The sequence below is a fragment of the Diorhabda carinulata genome, chromosome 5 (assembly GCF_026250575.1).
Source record: "Diorhabda carinulata isolate Delta chromosome 5, icDioCari1.1, whole genome shotgun sequence".
NCBI classification, from domain to species: domain Eukaryota; kingdom Metazoa; phylum Arthropoda; class Insecta; order Coleoptera; family Chrysomelidae; genus Diorhabda; species Diorhabda carinulata.
Window position 1 is genome coordinate 27,231,791 of NC_079464.1, and position 25,496 is coordinate 27,257,286.

At 33.8% G+C, this 25,496-nt stretch overlaps 1 protein-coding gene across 6 annotated transcripts in view; it reads left to right on the forward strand.

Moving 5' to 3' along the window:
* LOC130894040 (collagen alpha-1(XVIII) chain) overlaps positions 1–25,496 on the forward strand; it is a 577,499-nt gene that overhangs the window by 270,687 nt on the left and 281,316 nt on the right. For all 6 annotated transcript variants that reach the window (XM_057800571.1, XM_057800570.1, XM_057800569.1 and 3 more), the window contains exons 3-4: positions 13,297–13,544; positions 15,615–15,914. In XM_057800571.1, coding sequence (XP_057656554.1) covers positions 13,297–13,544; positions 15,615–15,914 — 548 coding nt within the window. The remainder of the gene's footprint in view (positions 1–13,296; positions 13,545–15,614; positions 15,915–25,496) is intronic.

Sequence of the window (25,496 nt, forward strand, 5' to 3'; positions counted from 1 at the left end):
TTTCCAGATCACTGCAGAAAACATTCCTGTATTAATTGAAAGTTACGAGGATGTATTGATATCTAGTTAGCCCAGACCAGTTCCATGCATAAACAAAATATTGCTTTACCATAGCAACGAACAATAACTTATTAGAAGTGTAAGTGTAAAGTTTGACGTCGAACAAGTAAACCAGAGTTACGTAATAAATTAAAAGAAAAAAGATGTCCACCGAAATTGTGAAAATCGAAAAATTGAAGTATCGATCCTTGATGATGGATTTAAAAGGGTTAAGAGGTAAGCAGATTTACGAAGATATGCTTAATACCCTTGGTGATCAATGTCCTTCGTATGCGACAGTGAAAAATTGGACTGCAAGCTTCAAAAGAGGTAAATTTTCCATTGATGATGACCGATCTGGAATCAGTTCCCGAAAATATCGATGCAGTTCATGACATGATTTTATCAGACCGTCGAATTGGGCTAAAATGGATATCTGAAGCGGAAATTTTTTTAAAAATCAAACCTGATAAGTAATATGCGAAACAATCTACAGTATATTCGCAACAATCATAATGCTAAATCTTCAAGATATTTTTGCAGAACATAGGTATCTTTGAGGTATGTTCGACACGAATACTGAATTTCAAAAAAATATGGTTTTAGTTACAAAACAGTAGATAGGAAGAAAATGAAGGAAGACAAATCAATTACTTGGATAAATCATATATAAAATATAGATATTAATCTTATTTCAATTACTTAGGTCTTTTTTATCATTCATAGCTTTTTCGTTCTTATGAATATGAACCATTTCTAAAAATTCTCTTTTTCGTGTATGAGATTCAATTTCAAAAATTTTGGAATCTTTATAATTGAATTCATGCCTCTTTGTTATTTCTTGGTTCCTCAAAGCAGTTTAATTCTTTTTTATCGTGATGACCTTTAAAACTATTTTCTAAATACTGAGATGTCTGCCCTATGTAGACTCTGCCACAATCATTAGAACGTACTTGATGTTTAATAATACTTCTTTTGGTTTTTTCTTTTGTTTTTGGTTGTTTAGGTTTTAGTTTATTTTTTTGAACGCTTTTCATGAATACGCTTGGAGTTATAAAATTTTTTTACTGAGCAAACCCCAATTATTTTTCAGTTTTATGTCTATCCTTGAAACAAGAACACATTTTTTAGTAGTATCCTTCATGTAACGTAATTAATAATAAACAGATTTATCTCTAATTCAAAACAAACAAGCATTATATACATCAACTATAACGCATTTACCGAGTAAACATACAAAACTTTAATGATTTATTTACGTTAATTAACTGCATTTTAAGTCGGCACTTCCCAAACAAAATTAACGTCATGATGTAATTCAAATAGCGAAGTTTATCACAATACTATGAAAATATTATTATTGTTAAGTAAACGGTTATGTCGTTAATCGGAGATTTGCAATTGCAATTTTCTCTGTAAATATTGTTTGAAACTGTGACAGTCATGATGGTTAACCGCCAATTTGTTGGCTCGATATTGCGAACTTATGTTGTTAAACTGTCTGTCACACAAGAATTAAATTTTTCAATCGATTAATAGTTATAACATTGATTATAAAGTGATTAAAACTAAATGCTATAGTAAAGTTTGTTGAAAGTGGTCTTAGTATGAATTATTTGTTTCTGAAGATGGAAGAACGATGTTTATTGTAATCATCTATATTGAACTACCCAAAACGTTTCTCAAGCCCATCCAATACTCTTCCAATAATATCTACAGTTTTGGCGATTTTCCTACCATCTATATGGCGACAATATCTTCAAGCAGTAAGCCATAAAGTACAAAGTTCTTGATACAATTGTTGCAGAATGGTCTGAAGAATATGGGGTTTAGAACCCGAAATGATGAACGAAACTATGCTTCACCAACAAATCCACAGCAATAGACAAATGCAGAGATTGCGTCCCCACGAGGTTCATCAGTATTTTACACTGATGGACCCAGAACCTTCAATTTTCGAGGCGGAAACATACGTTATTCTCACATGCGCAGATCGCTACGCACAACATAACTACCACAATGTGAAGATTTTCATCCTATCAGATAGCAAAACGTCCCTGCATTCACTTCACTCTTATAGAATTGAGTCAAAGCTATGGAACTGCTTCGAATCTTCAAACTCAATGGAAGCTTAGGTAATTTGGCTACGTGACTATGATGATCTGTTGCTACCTACGTTCATTGGGGCGACTGATTTGAACGACAACACCAGTATGTTATCGTCAGAGAAGCTAAATATCAAGTATGCAGTTTTTTCGGATAAATTGTTGATGTAAAGTAGAATGGGAGTTTGTGACAAGATGCATCTCCGAGGAACATCAGAGAAAGCTTTTGAGAAAGCTACCAAGCTAGTCGATGAGTAAAGACGGCAAACCGTACGATCTTAACTTATTTAGAAGATTCGCATGCCAATATCTTTAATAGTCTTGAATATGTTCGGTGCGATTGATTTGGATTCTCTAAATTTTTTTATAGTTTTAGTCCATACGTTGGTGACATAGGCCAGATCCAAGAACTGTTTACCTTCTGTCTCTGAAGAAGATAACTTGGTAATTGTGAGTGTTGGCGTAGTGGTGGTGTTAACAGTGTATTCAGTGTGAATATAATCAACTGTTCAGCTATTTTTACTACTAATCAAATACTTTGGGCACAACAGGTTTTCATTTTTGAATTTCTCTCATTTTGTACTCGGTATTGAATTATTGAATGATTTTTATGGAAACTTGATTATAACTTTTGAAATACCTCGTAGAATTGTCGAGTTGATTCAGGTTGATTCAGGTATGTCGTTTAAAAAATTCTAACTTTGACATGGCATACTGGAACATCCTGTATGTTTGAAAATAATTTTAAAATGTGAAGATTTATGATAGCTATAATTTCTCAAATTGTTAAATTGATATTTCAAACGACAAAGGAGGCACTAAACTTTATCACACCAATCAATTACCCTGTATATACAGATAAATCAATAAAATGCATAATATAACTTGAATATTTAATAAATAATAATGACATTTCCATTAGGGTACTGATTATATGATTTATTCACATTTCCGTTGTACAAAATACTAGAACGTCCAATCCTTCCATCGATATTTCTTTTTTTGTCTTTGACACACTAACGTAACTCGTAACTCATGAATTCGAAAAAATGGAAAAGTCGTTTGAAGGAGGATCAACTGAATTTCGTATCGCTGCTATCTCAATCTTAAAAATCGACCCGTTTTTCCCTTTTTTTTTGAAGAATAATGGAAAAGTGGTAATAGTTAAAATTTATTACTCCATCGGGGAATGTTATCCTTGATCTATCATCGTGTCTTTCGTGGGGATTATAAGCCAAAATATGAATAATCAAACCGTCCAAAACTGACGTGAGTAGTATTTGGAACAAAAAATTTAATAAAAATCTTTTGGTATCAAGGAGAAAATTTCTATTACAGATAAGTAATTTTCTCCCGTATATGTGTAGTAGTTGATTTGAATGTTCTAATTAAAAAAATAATTTGTTGGAATTAGGTCTCTATCCCAAATTCATAAGTACGCTTCAACGATTCTCTACTCCATTCTATTAATACTCCAGTCAAATAAGATTTTAAAACTTACAAAAATTCCCATAGAGCTAAAAATTGGTAAGAGGGTTCAGAATACTATTATAAATGAATTGGGAAAAGTCTCCATCAATACCCCTTGTGCAAAAAATTTTATTGGTGGTAAAAATTTTCGAAAATATGTTTTTCGTGATTATCAGTTAAACGATGAGCTTTACAGCAAAAATAGTTCAGACAAAAATTGTAAATAATCCGATTCCCAACAAAAAATGCCTCTACACTTTTTTCATAAGTATTAATATTTACGTGATAAAGCGGTTTAAATAATTGGAAAATTTTTTTATTCCTAAAATGCACTTTAATGTACTTTTATATATACTAGAACCTCGCTAATCCGAACTAATTGAGACTGGGGCTGGTTCGGATTGCCGAAAATTAGAATTAACCGACCAAAGAGAAAAGATTCTGATTAAACTTTGTTTTTGAACGTATTTATAGAAATATTTACCTACCTTTGGTATCATTCAAATGCTAAATGGAACAAAAATAATTCTTCGCATTCCAAAAACATGTAGAGGAATGAATTCTAGGAACGGGACAACGGAAAGAATTGACAAAACGTGATATGTAACCAAAAATTGCACGATTATTCACGGCCATTTTTTTTACAGCTTGTTTATCTGCAGCAGTTTTAGTTGTAGTGTTTGAGCGTTGTCTGAGATAACATATCTTTGTACATATTCTTTCTTTGTGGTTAACGTTCTAGTTATTAAACATAATGGCTACCGGTAGCAAATGCAAACATACAATTTGTACCTTAAAAGAAACATTCGAGGTTTTGAATCGCAGTATAATTTAGAGTAGACAAGACTACAATTACTGATTAAAAAGAACCTTACCAAGCTGGAGCAGCTCTGCACAGCATCATTGTATAGCCAATTGGTTTCTAGGTTCGACAAGTCGATGAAGCTCTCTATTTATGGTTTGTCCAAGAAAGAGAAAAAGGTACACCCTTAAGTGGACGTTTTGTACAAGAACAAGCTGTGCAAATGAACAATTTAATGAATGGAAAGTTCGTCATGGCGTCCGCCAGTTGACAATAACTGTAGAGTGATTATCTTCAAATAAAGCTGCGGCACAAGCTTATCTGGATGAGTTCACTGCTATTATCACTAAAGGAGGATATTCTCCTCAGCAGGTTTAGAATGCCGACAAAACCGTTTGAAATTTTAAGGCGTTGCCAAACAAAAGTTAAGTTTCACAGCAAGAAGCCCAGGCCAACAGGTTTAAAATGAGCAAAGAACGAGTCACATTGATGGCATGTAGTAATGCCTCCGGAAACTAAAATTACCATTGATGATGATCGGTGAATTAAAAAATCCGAGGGCATTTAAGCATGTAAACATGAAGTTCTTACCGGTCTACCTACACAAATTAAACTCTGATTTCATAACGAGTTCGTCAAGTCTTCTAAATGTTTCAATAAAGGAAACGACTTACCAAATAATGCAATTTTGTTCATTGACAACGTACTATCTCACCTAGATATCACAAAATTACAAAATGTCGAAATCAAAACTGTATTCCTCCAACCCAATGTTACAGCTCTGATACAGCCTATGGACAAAGGGGTTCTCCAGGAAATGAAATTAGCCTATCGTAAAAAATTTCACCGTAATTGAAAGTGAAAAATGTAGCTTACTGGTCAGCTGAGGCATAGAATACAGTTAGTGATCAGGCTATTGAACAGTCTTGGGGAAGCTGTGAACTTCCATAGACTGTGTTGACTCGCCAGATGATAGTTCTAATAAAGGAACCCTGCTTCAACTGGTGAGAGAAATTCCCGGCGTGGGGAAGCAAACGACTTAGACATAGATGAGTGGACGACATAAGATCCCGACACCGCCGAGAAGCGGAAACCGAGAGCAGTGACGAAAAGGAAAGCGGCACCGGTGGAAAAGAAGTTGTATCGCACCCCGACGCGGCATGCACACTCGACCTTGCTCTGCGCTAGACAGAGCAGAATTCTATGTCTATACCTGCTGAGCTGCTGTTTCTACGGCGACGGCGCAACATCGCAGCATCAAAGAGGCAGGCTGGAACTATACCCAAACCATCTGGCGATTAATTTATTGGACAACAGTCAGGAACAATAAACCGTGCAAAAACTCTTTATATAGTTAATAATTCATGTAAATGTTAAAATAAGTTCAAGTAAATGTCAAACTAGATAAGAATATTGTAAATATGATCTCAATCTCAGTAATCAATGGATTATTCACCTTCTAGTTTGTATTTGAATCATACTATTTTGATAATGTTAATTAGTCTAACAGATTGAAAAACCCAATAAAAAAACCTGTTCATTATTAACCATAGATTCTTGATTTCTATTAAAACTGTAGTTTTCAACAAAACAAATATTTCAAAAACATTCGAAATAGTTATTTATATATCAAAGCACTAAAGTTATACTTTTTGTCACTGGGCTGGAGATTAGTGGCCGAGACGTTCAGCCAGACGACTGACAAAAAGAGATTTCAGTGCCGCGTAACATTTCGAAATCGCTCAGATTCAAAAATTTTTGGAATTGAGGCTAGCAGAGTCAGTTATGAGTGCCGTGTTCAGTTGCACAGCTGAATAATATGATTTTTTTCTAAAAATCCGCATGCAAATCTTGTTTCTTCCCATCTATTCATATTAATGGTAAAAGAACCATTTGATTTATTTGCAGTGTTAAAAGCTTTTAAGCTGGTTGAAATGTAAACGACTAGTGTCGAACATGAAACTGATGGCAGCTCCGTTAATAGGCACTAAAATGCGATTTCTATCGACAAATCATCACAAATTTTCAACTTTTCTGCTGGTTTCGAACAAAAGTATGTTTTTTTTGTAACAAGAAAAAAGTTTGATATTTTATCTTTGTTGACAGGTAACAAAATCTTTTTTTGAAATTACTTTTTTCCCAGGGAAAAAAGTTCAACTTTCCCGGATATTATAGTAAAGGTAGATACTCAATTTTAGAATATTTTATTGTACAATGAAGTTACATTTCCATTAAATCAAAATTATAATCATTAAACGTGCTTTGCATGAAAGTCTTGTTTCTTAAACTATTCGGTAGAACAGTTGAATTTTCTTGTGTTGAAATTATATTTGTTCCTGCAATCACAACTCTAGTTGATGTACTTGGTCCCAAATACGATGTTATTCCAACACTACCACACGATGTAAACACTTTATCAGCTATTTATGTCCTGTATCCCAACAATTCCCAATATCCCACTGTTTCGAGAACCTTATAAAACTGATTTTCACTCACAACCTGATTCATACATTTTCCATTGTGTTATGCATAAAACAGACGGCAATCATTTGCTGCTGCTGAACTAACGGCTAAATACATTCAGTAGAATGCAACATATTTTTCAGTAACTAGAAATTTCCTGTTTACATCATTCTTTGTTTCCTTAGGTTTCACAATTAATAACGTTCCCAAATCTTCAATATCATCTATTGTTACCTGGTTTTTTACACAAATTCGACAAACTCCTGCAATCCCAAAAACAACAACAATTATGATCATCAAATAAACTTCATAGGAAGCATTATATAAAAAATCACTAATATGTGTAATCGTCAAAATCAAAGCATTCATGAGTTTGTATCCTTTCCCATTTTGTTTTAGAAGTGTAAATGATATTTTGAAATGTCTACATTATTATTAATTCGAAACATACTTTGAATCATTGAATAATTCGACCTCACTATTGTAGTGCCAATCTCGAAAAACAGACAAATGACATCGTCTCCGAGAAAGAACTGCACATTTTTTTCATCCTCAACTCCATGAATTTTGAATACGCCGTTTCGTAAATTTTCCATGTTTTAGCTAGTAAGAATTTTTGTGACGCTATTTTGGGTACTTCTAATAAGTGACGTCAAAAAAAGTGAACCAGAGTTACGCAATAAATTGAAATAAAAAAGGTGTCCATCGAAATTGTGAAAATCGAAAAATTGGTGTATCGAGCCATCATCAAGTACCTCTATTTAAAAGGGTTAAGAGGTAAGCAGATTTACGAAGATATGCTTAATACCCTTGGTGATCAATGTCCTTCGTATGCGATCCTGAAAAATTAGACTGCAAGCTTCAAAAGAGGTAAATTTTCCATTGAAGATGATCACCGATCAGGAAGGCCAGTTTCTTTGTCAGTCACCAAAATATCGATGCGGTTCATGATTTTATCAGAATTGGGCTAAAACGGATATCTGAAGCACTGAATATTTCATACGAACGCGTTCATCATATAGTTCACATCAATTTGGACATGAGAAAAATTGCTGCAAAATGGATCCCCAAATGTTTGAATGTTGACCAAAAGCGTGCAAGGGTAGAAGCATCGCGTTCGATCTGTGCTCGATTTGAAAATGATGTAGACTTCTTAAACCGAATTGTTACTATGGATGAGACTTGGGTACAGTTCTACGATCCAGAAACAAAGCAACAATCGATGGAATGGCGACACTCTGGTTCTCCAAGACCTAAGAAATTGCGTGTCCAAAAATCTGCTGGAAAACTTCTTGCTTAAATTTTTTTGAGATCGCCATGGAGTAATCATGATTGATTTTTTAGATAAGGGTAGAACAATAACTGTCGATTACTATTCGACATTACTGGCCACTGTACGGAAAAAAAATTGAAGAGAAAAGACGTTGAAATCTATCCAAAGGTGTTTTGTTTTTGCAGGACAAAAATTTCGTGATTTAGGGTTTGCATTACTAGAACTCCCCCCTTATTCATCAGATTTAGCTCCGTCCGACTATCATCTCTTTCCTCAACAGAGGAGGTAATAAAAGCTGTGAAGGTCTGGTTTGCAGAGCAAGAAGTAACATTTTTTTTGAAAGGTCTAGAGACGTTGCAGGTTCGCTGTAATGAATGTATCCAATTAAGAGTAATAAAATATTTTGACATTGAAATTTTGTTTGGTTCTATAGTAGGCTAAGAATTTTTCAATATATCCTCGTAACCTACTAATTTCAAAATTCAAATTTCTGACTCAAATATTATAATAATAATATTTTCCAATATTAAATCATCTTTCTTTTCGTCATAGAAAAAAATGTGTATTCTACACGGGAAAAATACTAGATTTTAGCTTTCGTTTTTTTGTCTCGCTAAAGTCTAGCACTTTTTTCCCTTGTATAATAAATAACTAAGTTTTAAATACTTGAATAGTGGTGCTTCCTTTAAAATTACTTCTATTTTCGATAAACAAATATTCCTTTCTAGAACTACAATAATGGAAATTGCACACTTTTCAATTATGTATATATTGCGTCTTAATGCAGTTTCGACTAGATTATACGAAGGGATATGAGATTAAGTTTAGACATTACAAATTCTACTGAAAATTACGTACAGTTTACTGTACCCACCATTCGGAACTCATTTGCATATTACGATACATCCAGAATATGTTAACTAAGGTAAATATTACGGCTATTCTATTTCTAAAACAAGAACGGAAGACGGTTAAAGGTGATTTTGAGATTATTGGCACAAATAAATTCGTTCCAAAACTGTTTTCAGAGTTTCAATTATTTGTATATTACTGCTAATTAACTACGTATAACTCTGTATATGTTAACATGACTTATTCTATCTTATTAAATGTTTTTATGTTAATGGTTTTTTGAATATTTTTGAGAATACTGTGGGAGAGAAATCTCCCTAACTTTAAAGATAAATTGGAAAATAACAAAAAAATATACCGTAAATTGAAACGGTACAGCTGGAAGTTAATTATCCTGTGAAGGAACATGTGTTTTGATGATCCTATTTGAAGTATCTTTGAACACATGTCAAATTATTGACCATAAACCAGGGGTCGGCAAACTGCGGCCTTTTACAACTTTTTTCGCGTCCTGCCAAATCACCAATAAAATTCTACGAAAAATAAACAAACTGCGTTTCCATGGGGCGTGATTTACGAGAGTGAGTCCAGTTTTTGTGAAATATATTTCTGTGGAAGTCAAATTTGATTTCAGTAGTAACAACCCAAGGACATTTATAATTGATGAGGCTTTATTCTATCAAAATAATGAGGTAGGTCGATAGATTGACTAATTCTAAGCAACTTTTACCCTACAAAGTTTTCTAAATTTGGTACTTTTAGAGTTATTAAAGATTGAAAATGATTATTTTCCATTAAAAAACGCATAATTATCTATCGTTTTTCATGAATAACTTAAAAAGCTCTCATTTTATCACCAAAATCATTCAGAACAAAAATTTTATTGATAAAAAAAGAAAGATTTTCGTTTTGTAAGGACTTCTGTAGTTTCAGTAATAACTGAGTTATTGCTCATTGAAGGATGGCTATTTTTGAGGAACCCTTAACTTCAAATAACTTGAAATTGATGAAATTTTTAGAAAAAACTTAAGAGATGCACATAGAAAAACATTCAAAATACACACTGTCAAATGTCTTGTGCATGAGAGTTTACAGATTTATAATAAAAATAAGGTTTCTTATTTTTTTTAAGAAATGTAATAATTATACTCTATTATACCCGCCATTACCACCCTAATTGTAATTATTCGTAAACCACTTGCAATTAAACTTATATTTGTATTATTAATACGATCCATATAATTTAACCGGTTTTGAATGCTTAGTTTAGAAAAAATATTGATTAAATTGACAACTTCTGCATTTTCGTAATCTAAATCGTAAAATAAACAAAAACTATTCATTCATGTTATGAGAAAATGGTCAAAATATTAATTGTAGGGTTTTTCTTGCCAAAAATTTTGTTCTTTTTTCAATCTACGTATCATGAAAAGTGAAGGAAATACATTAATTCGAAGTATGCATTCACGTACCAAATGTGGCTTATGTAACCCCTTTCAGCTGCACCCGTTTTAATTGATATATCGTTGAAGTACTTAAAACCCCCTACAAAATGCTTTGTTAAAAGAGTTTATAGTTTGAAAATTGAATGAGTTATTGTCGAAAAACTGCTTTTCTTTTAAATTTTGGTGCATTGGAAAAAGATAAACGTGGACCCTTGAATCGAGCAACGGATATTTTACCATTATTGCATTAATCGGAATCAGTTAAGACACAACTGTAAATAAATTGAAAAGTGCAAAAATTCTGTCCGAATACGTGGAAAAATCTGGTACAACTCTTTTGTTAATTTAACTACTAAGAAAAAGCAGTTAAACTGTCATCGTTAAACTCGCACCAACGCAACCGTTGATTTTAATATGATTTCAGGTTTCTTATCATGGGCAAAAAATATCACAATTTCTTACAAATTTTTTTGAAAGCAAAAATGCAGGAGTAAATCATTTCTGTCTTGGAGAATGCATTGAGATCGAGGACTTTCTAAGCAAATTATGTTATTGTATAGTGAAAATTTAAATTTATTTTGTTAATAATGGATGTGCCTCAAAGTTTAACAAGAGTGATGCGATAATAGTTGTGGGGTTTATATAAAAAACCCTGTTCGGCACGGAGAATATTCCGAAGGGTAAATAGAGCTTGATTTCAAATTTTCATGAAAATCGAGATTATGAAGCTTTCAATATTACTACCCTCAGAAACTGGTCTTTGGAGGAGTTACATGAGTCATTAACTTGTTTGAGAATATCAAAAGTTCTACGTATAATTTTGTATTTTACTCAAATACATGCTTAAATCAAAGATTTTTAGATTTTTCACGATAAGGACTAGTTTTTGCAGGTTCGCTGTAATAAATGTATCCATTTAAGAGGACAATATGTTGAATAATAAAATATTTTGACATTGAAATTTTGTTTGGTTCTATAGTAGGCTGAGAATTTTTTCTTGTTAAATCATGTATTAGTACATTATTCTTAAAATTTCCGCAAACAAACCGCCTTAATCTAATAAAATGTCGGTCTATACCGCTCAAGTTATAAAATAAAATTTAAAATGAAGAAAATAAAATATAAAAATAAGTATTGAAAGTAATTTTCCAACACCTAACTAGGGTATTTATTAAGTAGTAAGAAATAAATTTTTTTTGTCTCCTGTAAAGTTGGCAAAAATGACTTATGCCGTGTTATTAGCTAAAGGACGATTTACAAAAATGAAATCTTATACAAAATTTTTTCACTGTCTATCTAACACTTGTTTTGGATCTCACTATATCTTCATATATTCTTCTCAATTACAAATAGCTATGTATGTATTTTTAGTTTAATTATTAAATAAACTATTGAAATTAGAACAGTGGTCTACAGGGTGTTAACAATATTATAATAAAACAACACAAAACTTCACTTCTTTCAAAAACTAGGTCTTTCATCATAAACGTTTAGCTGTAAATTAAACTTGTGAAAAACAGTGAGCATCACGAACGTAACATCGTGTGAACTGTTCATTAATTTTAAACCTTTGAGTGTATCACAAACTAAGATAATTAAAAATTATTAGCGAAGCTCAGTCTCGCAAATCACAACTCCGTGTGAACGTACCCCAACAACGTAAACGTAAAGAAATCTGGTCTGTGAAAACACGGTACACTACAGAAGTACAGAAGTATAGTGAGAAATTATTCCAGATGGACAAGCCATCAATACCGAACTATATAGTGGACATCTGATTCGATTGTATAGGATTTTGTTGTAGAATTATCTAACTAACTGACTCAGGTATCGTGTGATTAACTAAAATCACTTTTTTTGCAAAAATTCCTTCAAGAGCTATACAATCATTCCAATGTTTCTCAAAATTGGTTTCAGTTTCAGCAATTTCTTCTTCATTTCAGCTGAGGCCAGATCTGGACTTATACGAAGGATGTGGGAGCAATTCGAAGTGTAATTCGTTCAATTTAACCATCGTCGCCATCGACTTGTGAATTGGTGCATAGTTTTGGTGAAACAGTGATATCTTTCCAAGGCTGTTTTTCCTTGATTTTTGGATTCAAACGATTCAACAGCTTTATGTACTACTCACTATTGATTGTACCTCCCTTTTGGATATAGTCGATAAACAATATTCCATGTGCATCTCAAAATATTGACGTCATAACTTTTCCAGCTTACTATTGTGCATTTGGACGCTTCGGACGTGGTTCACCGGCTCCAGTCCACTCAGATGAAGATCGTTTTGATTTCGAAGTGAATTATGGATTCCTCATGTTTTATCAATTGTCACATATCGACAAAAAAATCTGATTTGCTACATGTAAACATGGCCAAACATTGCTATGAATCATTAACACGTTGTTAATTATGATCGACTGTGAATGAACTCGGCACCCACTTTGAAAAAAGCTCAGTATTATGAACACACTGCCTTCTGCCTTGATGGCCTCAGATTTCAATTAATGATTAGATATAAACAATTTTTTTTCATGTTTTCTGGAGTAAACACCTCAATTGGACTACCAGAACGTTCACCATCATCGTTGTCTATACGACCACGTTTAAATTCAGTAATCAAATGGTTCTGTTCTAATAGATGGACCAGAGTCCGAATAACACTTTTTTAGCCATTGCTGAGCTTGTACAGTATTTTTTTTTTTCATTAAGAAGCAATCATATATTTACACACAAATTTATTTTGAATCCATTGTTCTGTATGTCAGTCAAACGACTTACTAAGTGATGTTATATATCTAAAGAATTGAGATTTTACTTGCAATCCTACAAATCCTATTTTCATTTCAGTTTACAGCGAATATGATTTACTTGCGGCCATTCCAATACCGTTCCCAGATCCGAAGACCCAATACATAGAAGACGACGGTCACGACGGATTTCCAGCATTCGGATTTAGAGCCGGATCAGACCTAAAAATCGCCCACAGGCAAATACTACCAGAGAAACTAAGTTCGGAATTTTCTATTTTAATAAGCGCCAAGCCGAAGAGTAGACGCGGGGCATTTATATTCGCTGTGGTTAATCCTTACGATACGGTGAGTTTATTATTCGCTTTTAGTGAATATATAGTATGTACATATGGTCTTAAGGTATTAGCATGCTTTTTAAAACTTATTTATCTTTGTTGTGTAGCTATGGATATTAAAATTGTCGCATCTGTATAATCTTACATTGTTTTAAAATTATAACTTGCTCCATTTTACTTTTCAGTAACTTGTATTTCATTCATTCTTCATTTGGTTCATTCTTGTAACATCGATGCTCCATTTAAAGCTTTTGGTGTTAATCACGAGCCACAAACTTTAAGATTATTGATATATTCATTAGAAAATTAGCCCTTATCCGGATAGTCTGCGCTAGTAACGTAAACGGATAGTTTGAGTCCATTGGACTCAACGCGCTAAAATACAGTATTTGATAAGAGTTCACTTCAGATATTGTATGCCTATTGATTATGCATATGCTATATTACATATATGTTATATAATGTTACATAAATTATCGTCTTCTGATTCAGATTCCCAGTCAGAATAATTGATGTCATAGGATTCGTCATCGACATCAGACAAATTTTCAATAATTTATTGAAGTTCTCTGTCAGACAGCCCCTTATTGCCCATTATCCAAAGATTTGTTTATTTTATTTACTAGAACTGTGTAGAATATGACTTACCAGGATATAATAATTGAAAAGAGAGTAATTCAGATAAACTCGCAAGAACAGGCGGTTTGAAAGCAGATGCAAAGTAACACTAACTAACACGAAGTGACAAGTGATGCTAAACATAGCATGACGGATGCATTATGGGACAGGGACATGCCCACTGATGCTCTCATCGCGTGTAACTTTCCAAGAAACTATCCGGAGTCTGCCAGGCTCATACTACCCGGTTGTGTCTGAAAAACAACTAATATTTTTTTATGCATACAAAAAGTTTTGTTTCTATTTTATCATCAGTCATATGTACCGACCATGATTATGAACAAAGTCACGGAAGGAATTTAGGATGAGACAAATACTGCAAAAGATATTTAAAAAAACCTTGCTCGGTGAGTCTATTAGACTCACCCCGACCGGACAACGGTTAGTCTAAAAACAGTACTATTACAAAATTTTTTCCTCTGGGTCATGCAGCTCCTTTGAAAGAATTATACTAAAGTCTTACGCTTGTATTTGAGAAGAAGGTATGAATTAAGCTGGAGTTTTTGGAACAGTTGTTTTTGGTGTCTTTGGAAAAGACGCTATAAAGGAAATCATTACGTCAGTAAAGTGTCGTGGCAGTATTAGAAAATATACTCCATCCACCATTAGTTCAACAACAGAGCATTAGTGTTCCACCTTTCCATCTAAAAATAGGCAAACTTTGTTAAATTTTTTAACCGCATGATTTTCAATATCTCAAAAATAAGTTTCCAAATATATAGAAAAGAATTAAAAGAAGAGATTTTGATAGTGCCTCAAATACGAAAGCTGATAAACGACAATACTTCCATGAATAAACTGAATAAAGAAGAGAGGAACGCTTGGAGATTCATGGTCTACGTTTTTAATTATATTTTAGTAATATTATCAATATTAGTATCTTCTGTGGATCGGTTCGCCGTTAATCCCCCCGATCCACCACCAGTTTCGTTGAAAAACAATTCGTTTTTGGCCCGCCCAAATCACCCAAGAACCTCCATCAAAAACTACGTTTTCTTCTATGCAACATTCAATTGTAATAATAAAACGGAGCCCTATTGATCATCAGTTCAATTAACGTGTTCTCCGGCAAATCGTAGTGGACAGATTGCTTGGTGGGTTTAGATTAAATTGGGGCCAGTATCTGGCCTTTTGGCTCAAGGTTAAGTCTTCTTCCGACTGTCCAGCTACCCACAACCACCCTCTCGCGATGCGATGAGCTCTTGTTGAACTTATAACGCCAGTGAGGGTCCAAACTTAATCACTTGTTAGTTGTCAAAAGAGAGCTTATTGAACCGTGAAAGCAACAAATATTACAATATTTTATATCATTTTGAAGCTTTGAAGATTAACTTTAAGACTTTACTAATAAAAATGCAATTTTGTGTTCAGTTTTTTTGTCAGTGTAAATTTTTTCTTCCAGGTTGTAGAGCTGGGAGTAAGGATTGCTCCCGATGGACCAATAACGTCTATCGTTAGTCTCTACTACACTGATTTCAGTCAAATCAATTCACACAGCATAGCAAATTTTACAGTGCCAAAATTCTACAACAAATGGATGCGTTTCGCTTTCCGCGTCACTCTTGAAAATGTTACCTTATATTTCAATTGTAACGAAACGGAAACTGTTCTAGTCCAGAGGAATCCCATAGAATTAGTATTCGATTCTGCGTCTACTTTGTATTTAGCACAAGCGGGACCTAAATTCGGTGAACCATACGAAGTAAGTTCGATTTTTATCAAATCCTCAGGGGATGTTAAACAATAATGATCATTTTTTATAAATCTATTGATAAGATTCAATATGATATTAGGCTAAGAGTCAATACGTTTTTTTGTTAAATTGAATTGAAATTTTTTGAATCATGATGCAGAAAGAAGTCAATACGTTTTGAAATAAAAATTCAATTAACGATTTTAAACTTTTTTTCAAAACTGAAATCAAGGAATTTGTTATTTTTTGAAAAGAAGACTTCTTTTGTGTCATTTCTACGGAGGGTAGTAAGAAGAATAATCTGTGTATATGAAAAGTGCCCGTCGAAAAACGTTAATAAGACTGGTACAACATTAGCATCAGGGTAAATTTCTTTTAGGTTATATTTACTAAATTAGTTTGCACAAAAGAAGTCGTTTAAATTTAAAATTTCCTATATTGACCTTCTTGTGTTAAAAATACCCTTTATCTACACCAGCGCCATTCTGGAAAGTTTTTTTACTGTATAAAGCTGAATTCTTATTCAACTTGTTTCCCATAAGACATACTCCTCTTATCTCTTCCTTTCAGGGTATTTTCTTGTGATCAACATACAACATACGGCTGAAATATAATGGTTAACCTCAGAATGATTTACAATTCGTAACAAAATTGGGATATTTGTTTGATAAGTAAATTTTATCACATGTTTACTTTATATTGCTGATTTTAGATACAACCTATCGATTTCTGGAACAAATCAAATTGATGTTTTCCCGTATTAACCTCTTTAAACAATGTAATAGTTTTCTCAATATAATTTTCGATTTCATTTGCGACGAGTATATTTTTTGAGAACACAATTTGAAAAATATATAAATATCAAGCAAAATATATCTGAATTAAACTGCGTCTGTTCGCATTCAGTCCAAACTAACGGATGTAGTGGAAATCAAGCGAGGAGTCAGACACTCCTTGTCAACGTCTACTTAGAAGAAATCTTCACCAAAGCTCTTGAAAATCATGCCGGTGGAATAAGAGTTAACGACACTGAAATATTTGCACTATATAAAAGAAACAATAGTCTTCACAGAAAAATATGTAAGATCCACACAACATGTTGAATTATGCCGCCAAAGTTAGTCGAGAATATGGTCTGACACTTGTCGTAAAGTATAAAACTGAAGCGTCCAATGAACGACTGTATGGAAGACAGGAAAGAGAGATATGACTACCTCGGTACAAGTGAGAGATGTAAGCTTTATTGTCACAATAAAACTTTACAATTCCATAGACAAAGCGACTAAAATTTTATATTAGATAATATCATATAACAATTTGGCTTAATGATAATAATAATTATAATACATATAACAGAAACTTTACAGACCGAAATGATCCAAAGATGGGAAGCGCATTTCAAAGAAACATTAAATGCAGACATTGGAGGTGGACAATGGGAGGAACTTACACTGAGATTGGAATAATATCGATAAATATTGCCAACAACAAAGGAGGAAATACTAGAAATAATTCAGGACGAAATAGAGCCAGAATTAATCAAGTATGGTGGAACTGCATTTAAAACGAGAATATTTTATTTGAAAAGCAGTATTTAGGAACAAAATACAATACCAGAAACGTGGAAAGTGGCAATAAGTGTACCAATACACAAGAAAGGAAAAAGAAATGAATGCAGAAACTAAAGGAATATAGCTCTACTAGATACAATCTACACAATTTTGACTAATGCCATAGAAAAAAGTTTGAGAGTATATTGACAATACTTGTTCGGAGACTACCATTGCGATCTGGAAGATCAGTCAAAGACTATATATTCACTCCGAGGCAAATGCAAAGAATGGGATATAAATATGATCTTCCAATTCATTCAGTCTTCATAGATTACCAAAAAGCTCACGATACTATGAACAGAAACCATTTGTACACCATTACGAACGATCTTAGTATTCCAAAAAAGCTTACGAAAATGACACTCAAACGTACAAAAACGAAGGTGAAAGCAAATCATATTTTATCAAAATGTTTCCAGATCAACACAGGACTGAAACACTACACTGTTCAACATAGTATTAAAATGGATAGTATCCGTAGATAGAGAAATCGGTTTGAACAGAACAGAACACTTAAAACAAGAAAAACACAACTACTGGCATACGCAGACGATGTAATAATTTTTTCAACATCGAAAAACGAGCTTAAGAAAACTTAGGTTGAAATTTCTGGAACCGTTGACGCCATTCATACTGAATATACTGTTTACACCACCACTACACCAACACTAACAATTACACAATTACAATAGTTATATAACCCAGTTACTACTAGTTTACCTTCAGTCTCTGAAGACGACAACTTGGTTATCGAAACGCGTGTCAGACAGTGTAGTTGTTAGTATTGGTGTAGTGGTGGTGTAAATAGTATATTCAGTATTGAGAAAACTTGCAGAGCCTTCATAGAAATGGCAGAAACAGTGAATCTACGAGCCAACGAAGATAAATCGAACTTCATAATAATGACAACACCACAAAGAAAAAGAGCAATGAGAAGTTTGTAAATACAACTGAACTAAAAAAACGCAATGAGCTTAGAACAAGTTCAAAATTATGTATATCTTGGGGTGGTTATTAAGGACGACGGTGACGAGGGAGAATACCTGGAAGAGACGATGACGAGGGGAGGTGAAAAGTTGGGAGCGCTGAATGCTATGATAAGATCCCAAAAAATCTCCAGAAAGGCGAAGCTACATCTATACAAACCAATAAAAGACCAACAGTGAGCTACGGAGGCGAAACGTGGACTCTTAACAAAGCAGAGGAAGAGAAGTTGGATATATGGGAGAAGAAGAAAACTTCATTATCTCGGATTCATCATGAGAGTTCCAAAATATGAGATCCTACAGCTCATAAATCAGAAAAAAATTAAAGGCAATAGACCTATTGGAAGAAGTACAATATCGTGGCTTAGAAACCTGAGAAAATGATTTCCCGTCACATCATCTGACCTGTTTATGACCGTACTTTCAAAGTTAAAATGGCTATGATGATAGTCAACCTCCGGAATGAAGAAGAATGTAGATAAAATATGTGAAATATTACATAACCCGTTTACGGATAAATGTTGCAACTATTGAATTTGTAACACAAAATTATTAAAAAAGAATTGCATCTTAGTGAAAAATAGCTGCTTGTTTAACGATTACTCGTATGTGCCCTATTCTGAAAGGTTTCGCTATTAAGATAATTATTTGAGTATTCTACAATATCTAACCTCATAAACCAGCGCCATCGTTCATTGATTATTGGTCATAGTTGTTCCGTATACATTTTGCAAGTGCACAAGCGGCACATACAAACTGATCCATTATCATATGAATAATTTAGTACAACCACTTAGAGTATCTGATTAATCGAATGGGGAATATTATAAACCAATATTAATGAAGATTGTAAATTAAGTAGCTTGTAATTTAATCTCTAGTATCTAGTTATAGAAAAACGGTAAAACGGTTCGTATTTTTATTCCAGTCTTGTCAAGGAGTATTACAAGAATTCTCTTCGATTTTTCTTCGGTCCGTGCTGTCTTAACGGTTTATCCGATTTGTCTCTTTTATCCCGTAGTGCGTCTTGGAGAAGCCTACACCCTGATGCTAATCTACGGATTTATACAGAAGCCACAATCTATTGTGGAATTAATTTTTTAATGATTGTTAAAATAACCAAATGGTTTATGATAAATCGTCTTGATTTTAGGTCTCTTTGATAAATTTCTCATTGCATTTTTGTCGAAGGTATGTGTTACTTCCATAATGCACACTACTGGTGTGATGAGAATACAAGTTTCAAAAGGGTATCACATCACCAACACTCATTCAAAGTTAATGTTTGCGCAGCAGCTTTAGGTAACAAATTAATAGGTTATCACATTATACCTGGAAATTGAAATGGTGATATGTACCTGGATTATTCAAGCAATTACTTATTCGAGATATTAGAAGATTTCTATTTTTTATGCACGATATAGCTCCACCGCACTTTGAGATAGAACTTGTCATAATTGATAGAGAAACAATTTGATGGATTGGTAGAGGTGCAAAAGCTCTGATTCATTGGCCTCCTCAGTCGTGCGATTGTAATCACTTTGTTTACACAGTTTGGTCGTATCTTGAAGAAAAATTTTATGCTACAGAGGTAAAAGACAGTATTCAACGTCACTTTAATTGCCTCATAGCTGAGTGTATGTATGTATGTATTCTTTACAAAAAAGGATAGACTTGTGTATTCGTTAAAACGAAGCATATTTTAAACACCTACTCTAATTGAATTCTACTGTATCTTATTAGCCTTTTTTAATGTTAATGTTAGATTCACTTGAAATTTTGCTCAATAAATCTAATATTGAAAGAGTTATGTTCAACACTACTTCATAGGAAGCGTGTATTGCGGATTACAGGTACATTTCATTCCATATCTATTATATCTAATAAAAGGTAAGTCTTCTTCTTCCGTGTATTGAGCGTAGTCGCCTGTTTTATCTTCGATATCCTTGCTTCCTATCCTGCTTCAAGATTGTCGTCACTTTCGCCTTGTCGCCTTTCTTGATAGAACCCATTCGTTGACGTCATCTATTTTGCACAATCTTCAGATGTTCTCACTTCTTTCCTTGTCCAGTAGGGTTTTTCCGGCTACCCTGCGTAGCACTTTCATCTCTCTGTTTCCATCATTCTTTTGATTTTCGACGTTTCTGGCCGTGTCCCTGCGGTGTAGGTCATTGTGGCCTTGTATATTCTCGAGTTGGCTTCTATTCCGATAAGTTTATTTCGCCATATGATTTCGTTCAAACATGCTGCTATTCTTAAGGCTTTATTAGGTACAAAATACAAGGTAAGTCAAAATGAAAAATTACGAACTAAAAGGGGATACCACAGTTATATAGATTTGATCATATTGTTGTTTAACATTTCCTCTGACAATTACTATGATTTTGCAAGACAATCGCCGATTTCATTTTGTAGAAAAAAATTGATAGAAGGTAATTATTACAATGAATCATCGTTTTCCCGCAGTTTTGCAGTTTTATATGGAAGCTATAACAATGTTTCAGTACATTCATCGATACCTCGATGCCAATATGAGCAGAAATAACAAATAAGGAGCGAAAAATTTAGTGCTCATTGAATGCTGAGTTTTTGAGAAATTTTTTGTTCTGCGAACTCTAGAATTAAGTTAACAGTGTAATGCAAGTTGAATGTACAAAATCAATATATGATAGAAGTAGAATACTTCCACAATATTCAATGGTAGAAAAAAACGGCTATTTAGAGTTGTCTCAACAAAACACTATGATTGACAAGGAATTATACCCTTTAAGATCTGAATATTTAAGTGCTGGATGAATGCTAATTAGATCCTGCAGAAGAAATGAATTTTTTCAAGACGTCATGGAAAGAATAACTTTTACTGAGTTATCTCAGGAGAACATAATCATTGGCCAGAAATTATTGATTTGATTAAATGCTGCGGAAAAAATGATTTTGTCGCGGATATATGAAAAGATGAGTTTTTCCGAGTTTTCTATATCATTATTGAAAAATTATTTAGTCCCTAACGTGGTCCCACCAGTCTATAATTCCTGGCCAATGATTGTGTTCTGCTGAGAAAACTCGGAAAAAGTCATTTTTCCAAGTACCTGCGACAAATTCATATTTTCTGCCGCATTTAATTAGAATTAGTCTAGCACATGATTATATAGGACCTAATGGGGCCATATGAAACTACGAAACTCCTGGTAATGATTAAATACTGCTGAAAAAACTCCAAAAAAGTTATTTTTTTGCAGTATTTAATTAGCGTCGATGGAGCACTTAGATATTCAGACTTCAATGAAACCACATGAGTATATAATTCCTTATCGATGATAGGATAAGAAAACTCTGAAAAAGCCATTTTTTGCGTTACGGCTCCGAAAAATTCATTTTTTATGCAGAATTTAGATAGCATTAGTCGAGCACTTAATTATTTGTCTTTTTCTGAACTTTTACTCTTCGAAAAGAGACGTGAAACTCGCCAATTTCATGTAAGAATAAGAAATTTTATTTTAAACACACCCTTCATTGAATAACGGAGAGCATTTATATAGAATTAAATTATGGAAGCAATATTCTTTCTCAAAAATTTGCACGCCCGAAAAGATGGTAACACGGCCCTTAATTAGCATTTAATTTTCCGCTTATTATTTTTTCTGTCTGCTCATATTGCTTTGCTAACTTTTGTGTCAGGATGTGTTAATTACATACGAAATGATTGATTAAAACCTTATTCAAATTAAGATCAAAGTTTTAGGTTTTTAACATTTGCAGCTTTTTAATATGTAAGATGAGATATTACCATTTTATTTATTGACTATATGTATCACTATATATAAATTCTAATGACTTATACCGTCGCGTTTCTAATATAATCCAAGGACCATGGTCAAATTTTGACCCATTTTTCTCCAAAGCTCTATTTGATAGAATTTTTCAACACTATTTTTGTTTACCAATCCTAAATTTTTATATAGATTTAAAAAGAAGGCAACGAAATAAATTTTTTTTATTAAAAAACGCACTTTTAGTTGTTTTTAATGTACATTTTTCATATATTTTGTTTGTCTAATGGTTTTACTCAAGTTTTCTATAGATACACGTGAAGCTGTATCTGTGACAGATCATCGATCATCTAATTCTATCTGTGGTTTTTTATATTCGAAGGCAAATTCTTGTGCCAAATAGAATAAAAATGTTTGTTTATTATATTCCCGCATCTAGTTTATAAGTACGTAAATCTATGCATTTATCTAAGCTAAATCCAAAGTGTTCAAGAATAAAATAATTTCTCGCTGTGTTAATCTTGGTGAAATTTTATGTTGGAAGTTAGGATGTATTTGAATCCCAAAATTATAAAGAGTGACTGATACTGTAGAGCGATTTGAAATTAGAAGTCTACCTTCGTAGTAGGATAGTGAGGGCCCAAGGACCGTTAGACTTCTGATAGGCTCATCGTACTTAACTTGGAATTACCAAATGCTGGTCATACGAAGTCTTTTAGAGAGCCGATCAGGCGCTTTGACTTAAACTTTTTGATTCCACTAGGCAATGCTAGGCTTGCCAAAGTATTTGAACCGCGCCCTTTTGAGTGCTAGACACCGGCGGAAATCCTAGACCTCCATGATAACATAGCATCGACATGGCGTCTTAGATAGCCGTAACCGTGTCTGGTTGAGTGGCCAGTTACCAGTTGAATTTTGCGCTTATTTAAGAGGAGCAGTTCTTTGATAAGAGAAGCACCTATGTGTTCATTCGGTTATTCCATGTCAGTTGCCTATATCCGCATCTGCCTTGCCAGCAGCCACATTCTATCACAGCGAATGCTTCGACTTTGAGGACCCTTATTTTCGTGCGTCATCCGCTGAATTATTCTCCGTCCAAGCTATTCTTGCTTGAGCATCTGTGTACTGCTACCTTTCAGTGATGTGTGACTCCAAACCGTTATTATTAAAATCATATGCGTAATTTGGTCACTGTCCATCAAAATTATAAGACAATCAGCCGCGTCCTGTGTCTAGATGTTCTTTGAGGATATTCAGAATGCATGCTGTCCTCATGGCTCCAAATTATAACTTTAGAATCAAAGGTGAAAAGCCCAGTGGAACTTCAAAGGCGCTTGACTTTGTCCATTGGCAGTCTTGTTTTTGCTTTTTCTGTATAGGGTTACCTCACATTGGCCCCATGCCTTTTTACTTTTGAGGTATTTATCCAGTGGAGGACTCAAGGTTAAGCACTCTATGTACAACTGAAAGCTCTCCCACATGCCTAGAGGGCGCAGGTGGCATTCTTTATTTAGGTGTCCATATGTTCGTGGTTTTGTATCCAGAGTTATCCCTAGATATTTTATTGCTCCTTCAGTATTATACTCAAATACGTGCCAATGTTGCGTCTCCTGGTGAAAAGGAGGAGCTCTGTTAGTCTTGGGTTAATCTTCGGCCTTTCGCAATGGCACCACGTGACTACTAGTTGCAGTGCCTTTATCATGTCAAGATTAACCAAGTCATCAGCATTGTTTATACAAGCTTGTCTAGCTCACATCAACGATCGTTAACTACCACACACCACAGGGTCGTGAAGACAGTGGTTTTCCTATTGAGCTAAAGTTACAACGCAACTACTTAAGAACTAGGGACAAGGCAAGTTATGACAGGCTAAAAGAATAAAAGTATTGATAAAATCCCTATAAGAGAAACGCGTGAGGTTCAAAATTCTAAAATTTAAAGATTAAAATCACTATTTCAAAATCTATCAACTAAGTCTTATGGAGTAATACTTTAAGTCTACGTCTCATAATACGTTGTGACACTAGGTTTTTAGCAAGTCTCTTTGGATGCCTTTTAAGCCTATTACTATAGTTTTCACTTAACTTCTTGATTTCTTTTTTAACCGAGTTAACATTCAGGTCTCGAGCGATAGCACTATAAGGCATAAACAAAGGAGCATCAGTGATTACTCTAAGAGTTTCTGCTTGAAAATGTCTATATTCGAGTTTGTTGCCGAGCCCCAGACTTGTACTCCGTATGACCAGATTGGTTTGAGAATAACTTTGTACATTAAGACCTCGTTCTCGAGAGTTAGCTTGGAGTTTCGTATGATAATCCCGTAGAGTTTATGCAGTTTGAGGCCAAGTTGTTTCCTTTTATTGAAGATTTCCTTGCAGTTTAGACTAATCAGTGGGCCATTTCCTCTTCTATTTGTGAATGTGGCCATTAAGGTGTTAGAAGTATGCAAGTCCGACCGGTTTAGTAGGTTTAGTAGGTAAAGGACCCAGTACATTTTCCTGTAGAACTTCAGCTTTTATGGGATGTAACGTCGAGTGTTCATTTTGGAATTCAACTAGGAATTGGCGGTCAGTTAAATGGGATCTAAGAATTAGGAATTGTCAAAATCCTGGCCCACTTCCAAGAACACAGCAGAGCAGTACTTTTTATCCTCTAGACATTGCATTATTTCATTAGTGACCCGTTGCACCTGTACAATAGTGGCGTGCTTATCTGAGATGATGTTTCTAATTTAGTTTTCAGTATTTTTCCTAGTATTTTGGATAAAATAGGGAGCAAGCTAATTGGCCTATGAAAAGTGAAATCTTCGGTTGTTTGACCAGTTTTGGGGATTAAGATGATCGGGCCACTTCCATTGGATTGGAAAATGTCCCAATCTCAAAATTTAATTATAAACAGCTGTTATCAAGTTTGAAGCATACTGGGGTAGTTCGAGGAAGACTTTGGCATTTATCAAGTCATACTCTGTTGATTTTTTAAGATTGATATCTTTGATTTCTTTCAGGACTTGGTTTCTAGTTATTTTTTTAGTGGTAGTTCTACTAATGAGGAAGTTCAATTGATTGTTTTGGTTCTTCTTCGTGACCATCTATTGTTGGAAGACCTTTTTTAGGTGGTCAACAAAAACTTTATATACCATCATCTCCAAATCTGACATTCGGCGACTACTGTTTGTTTTTTTTTTCCACAAAATGCTCAAAATCAAGTTCATTTTATAGTCTA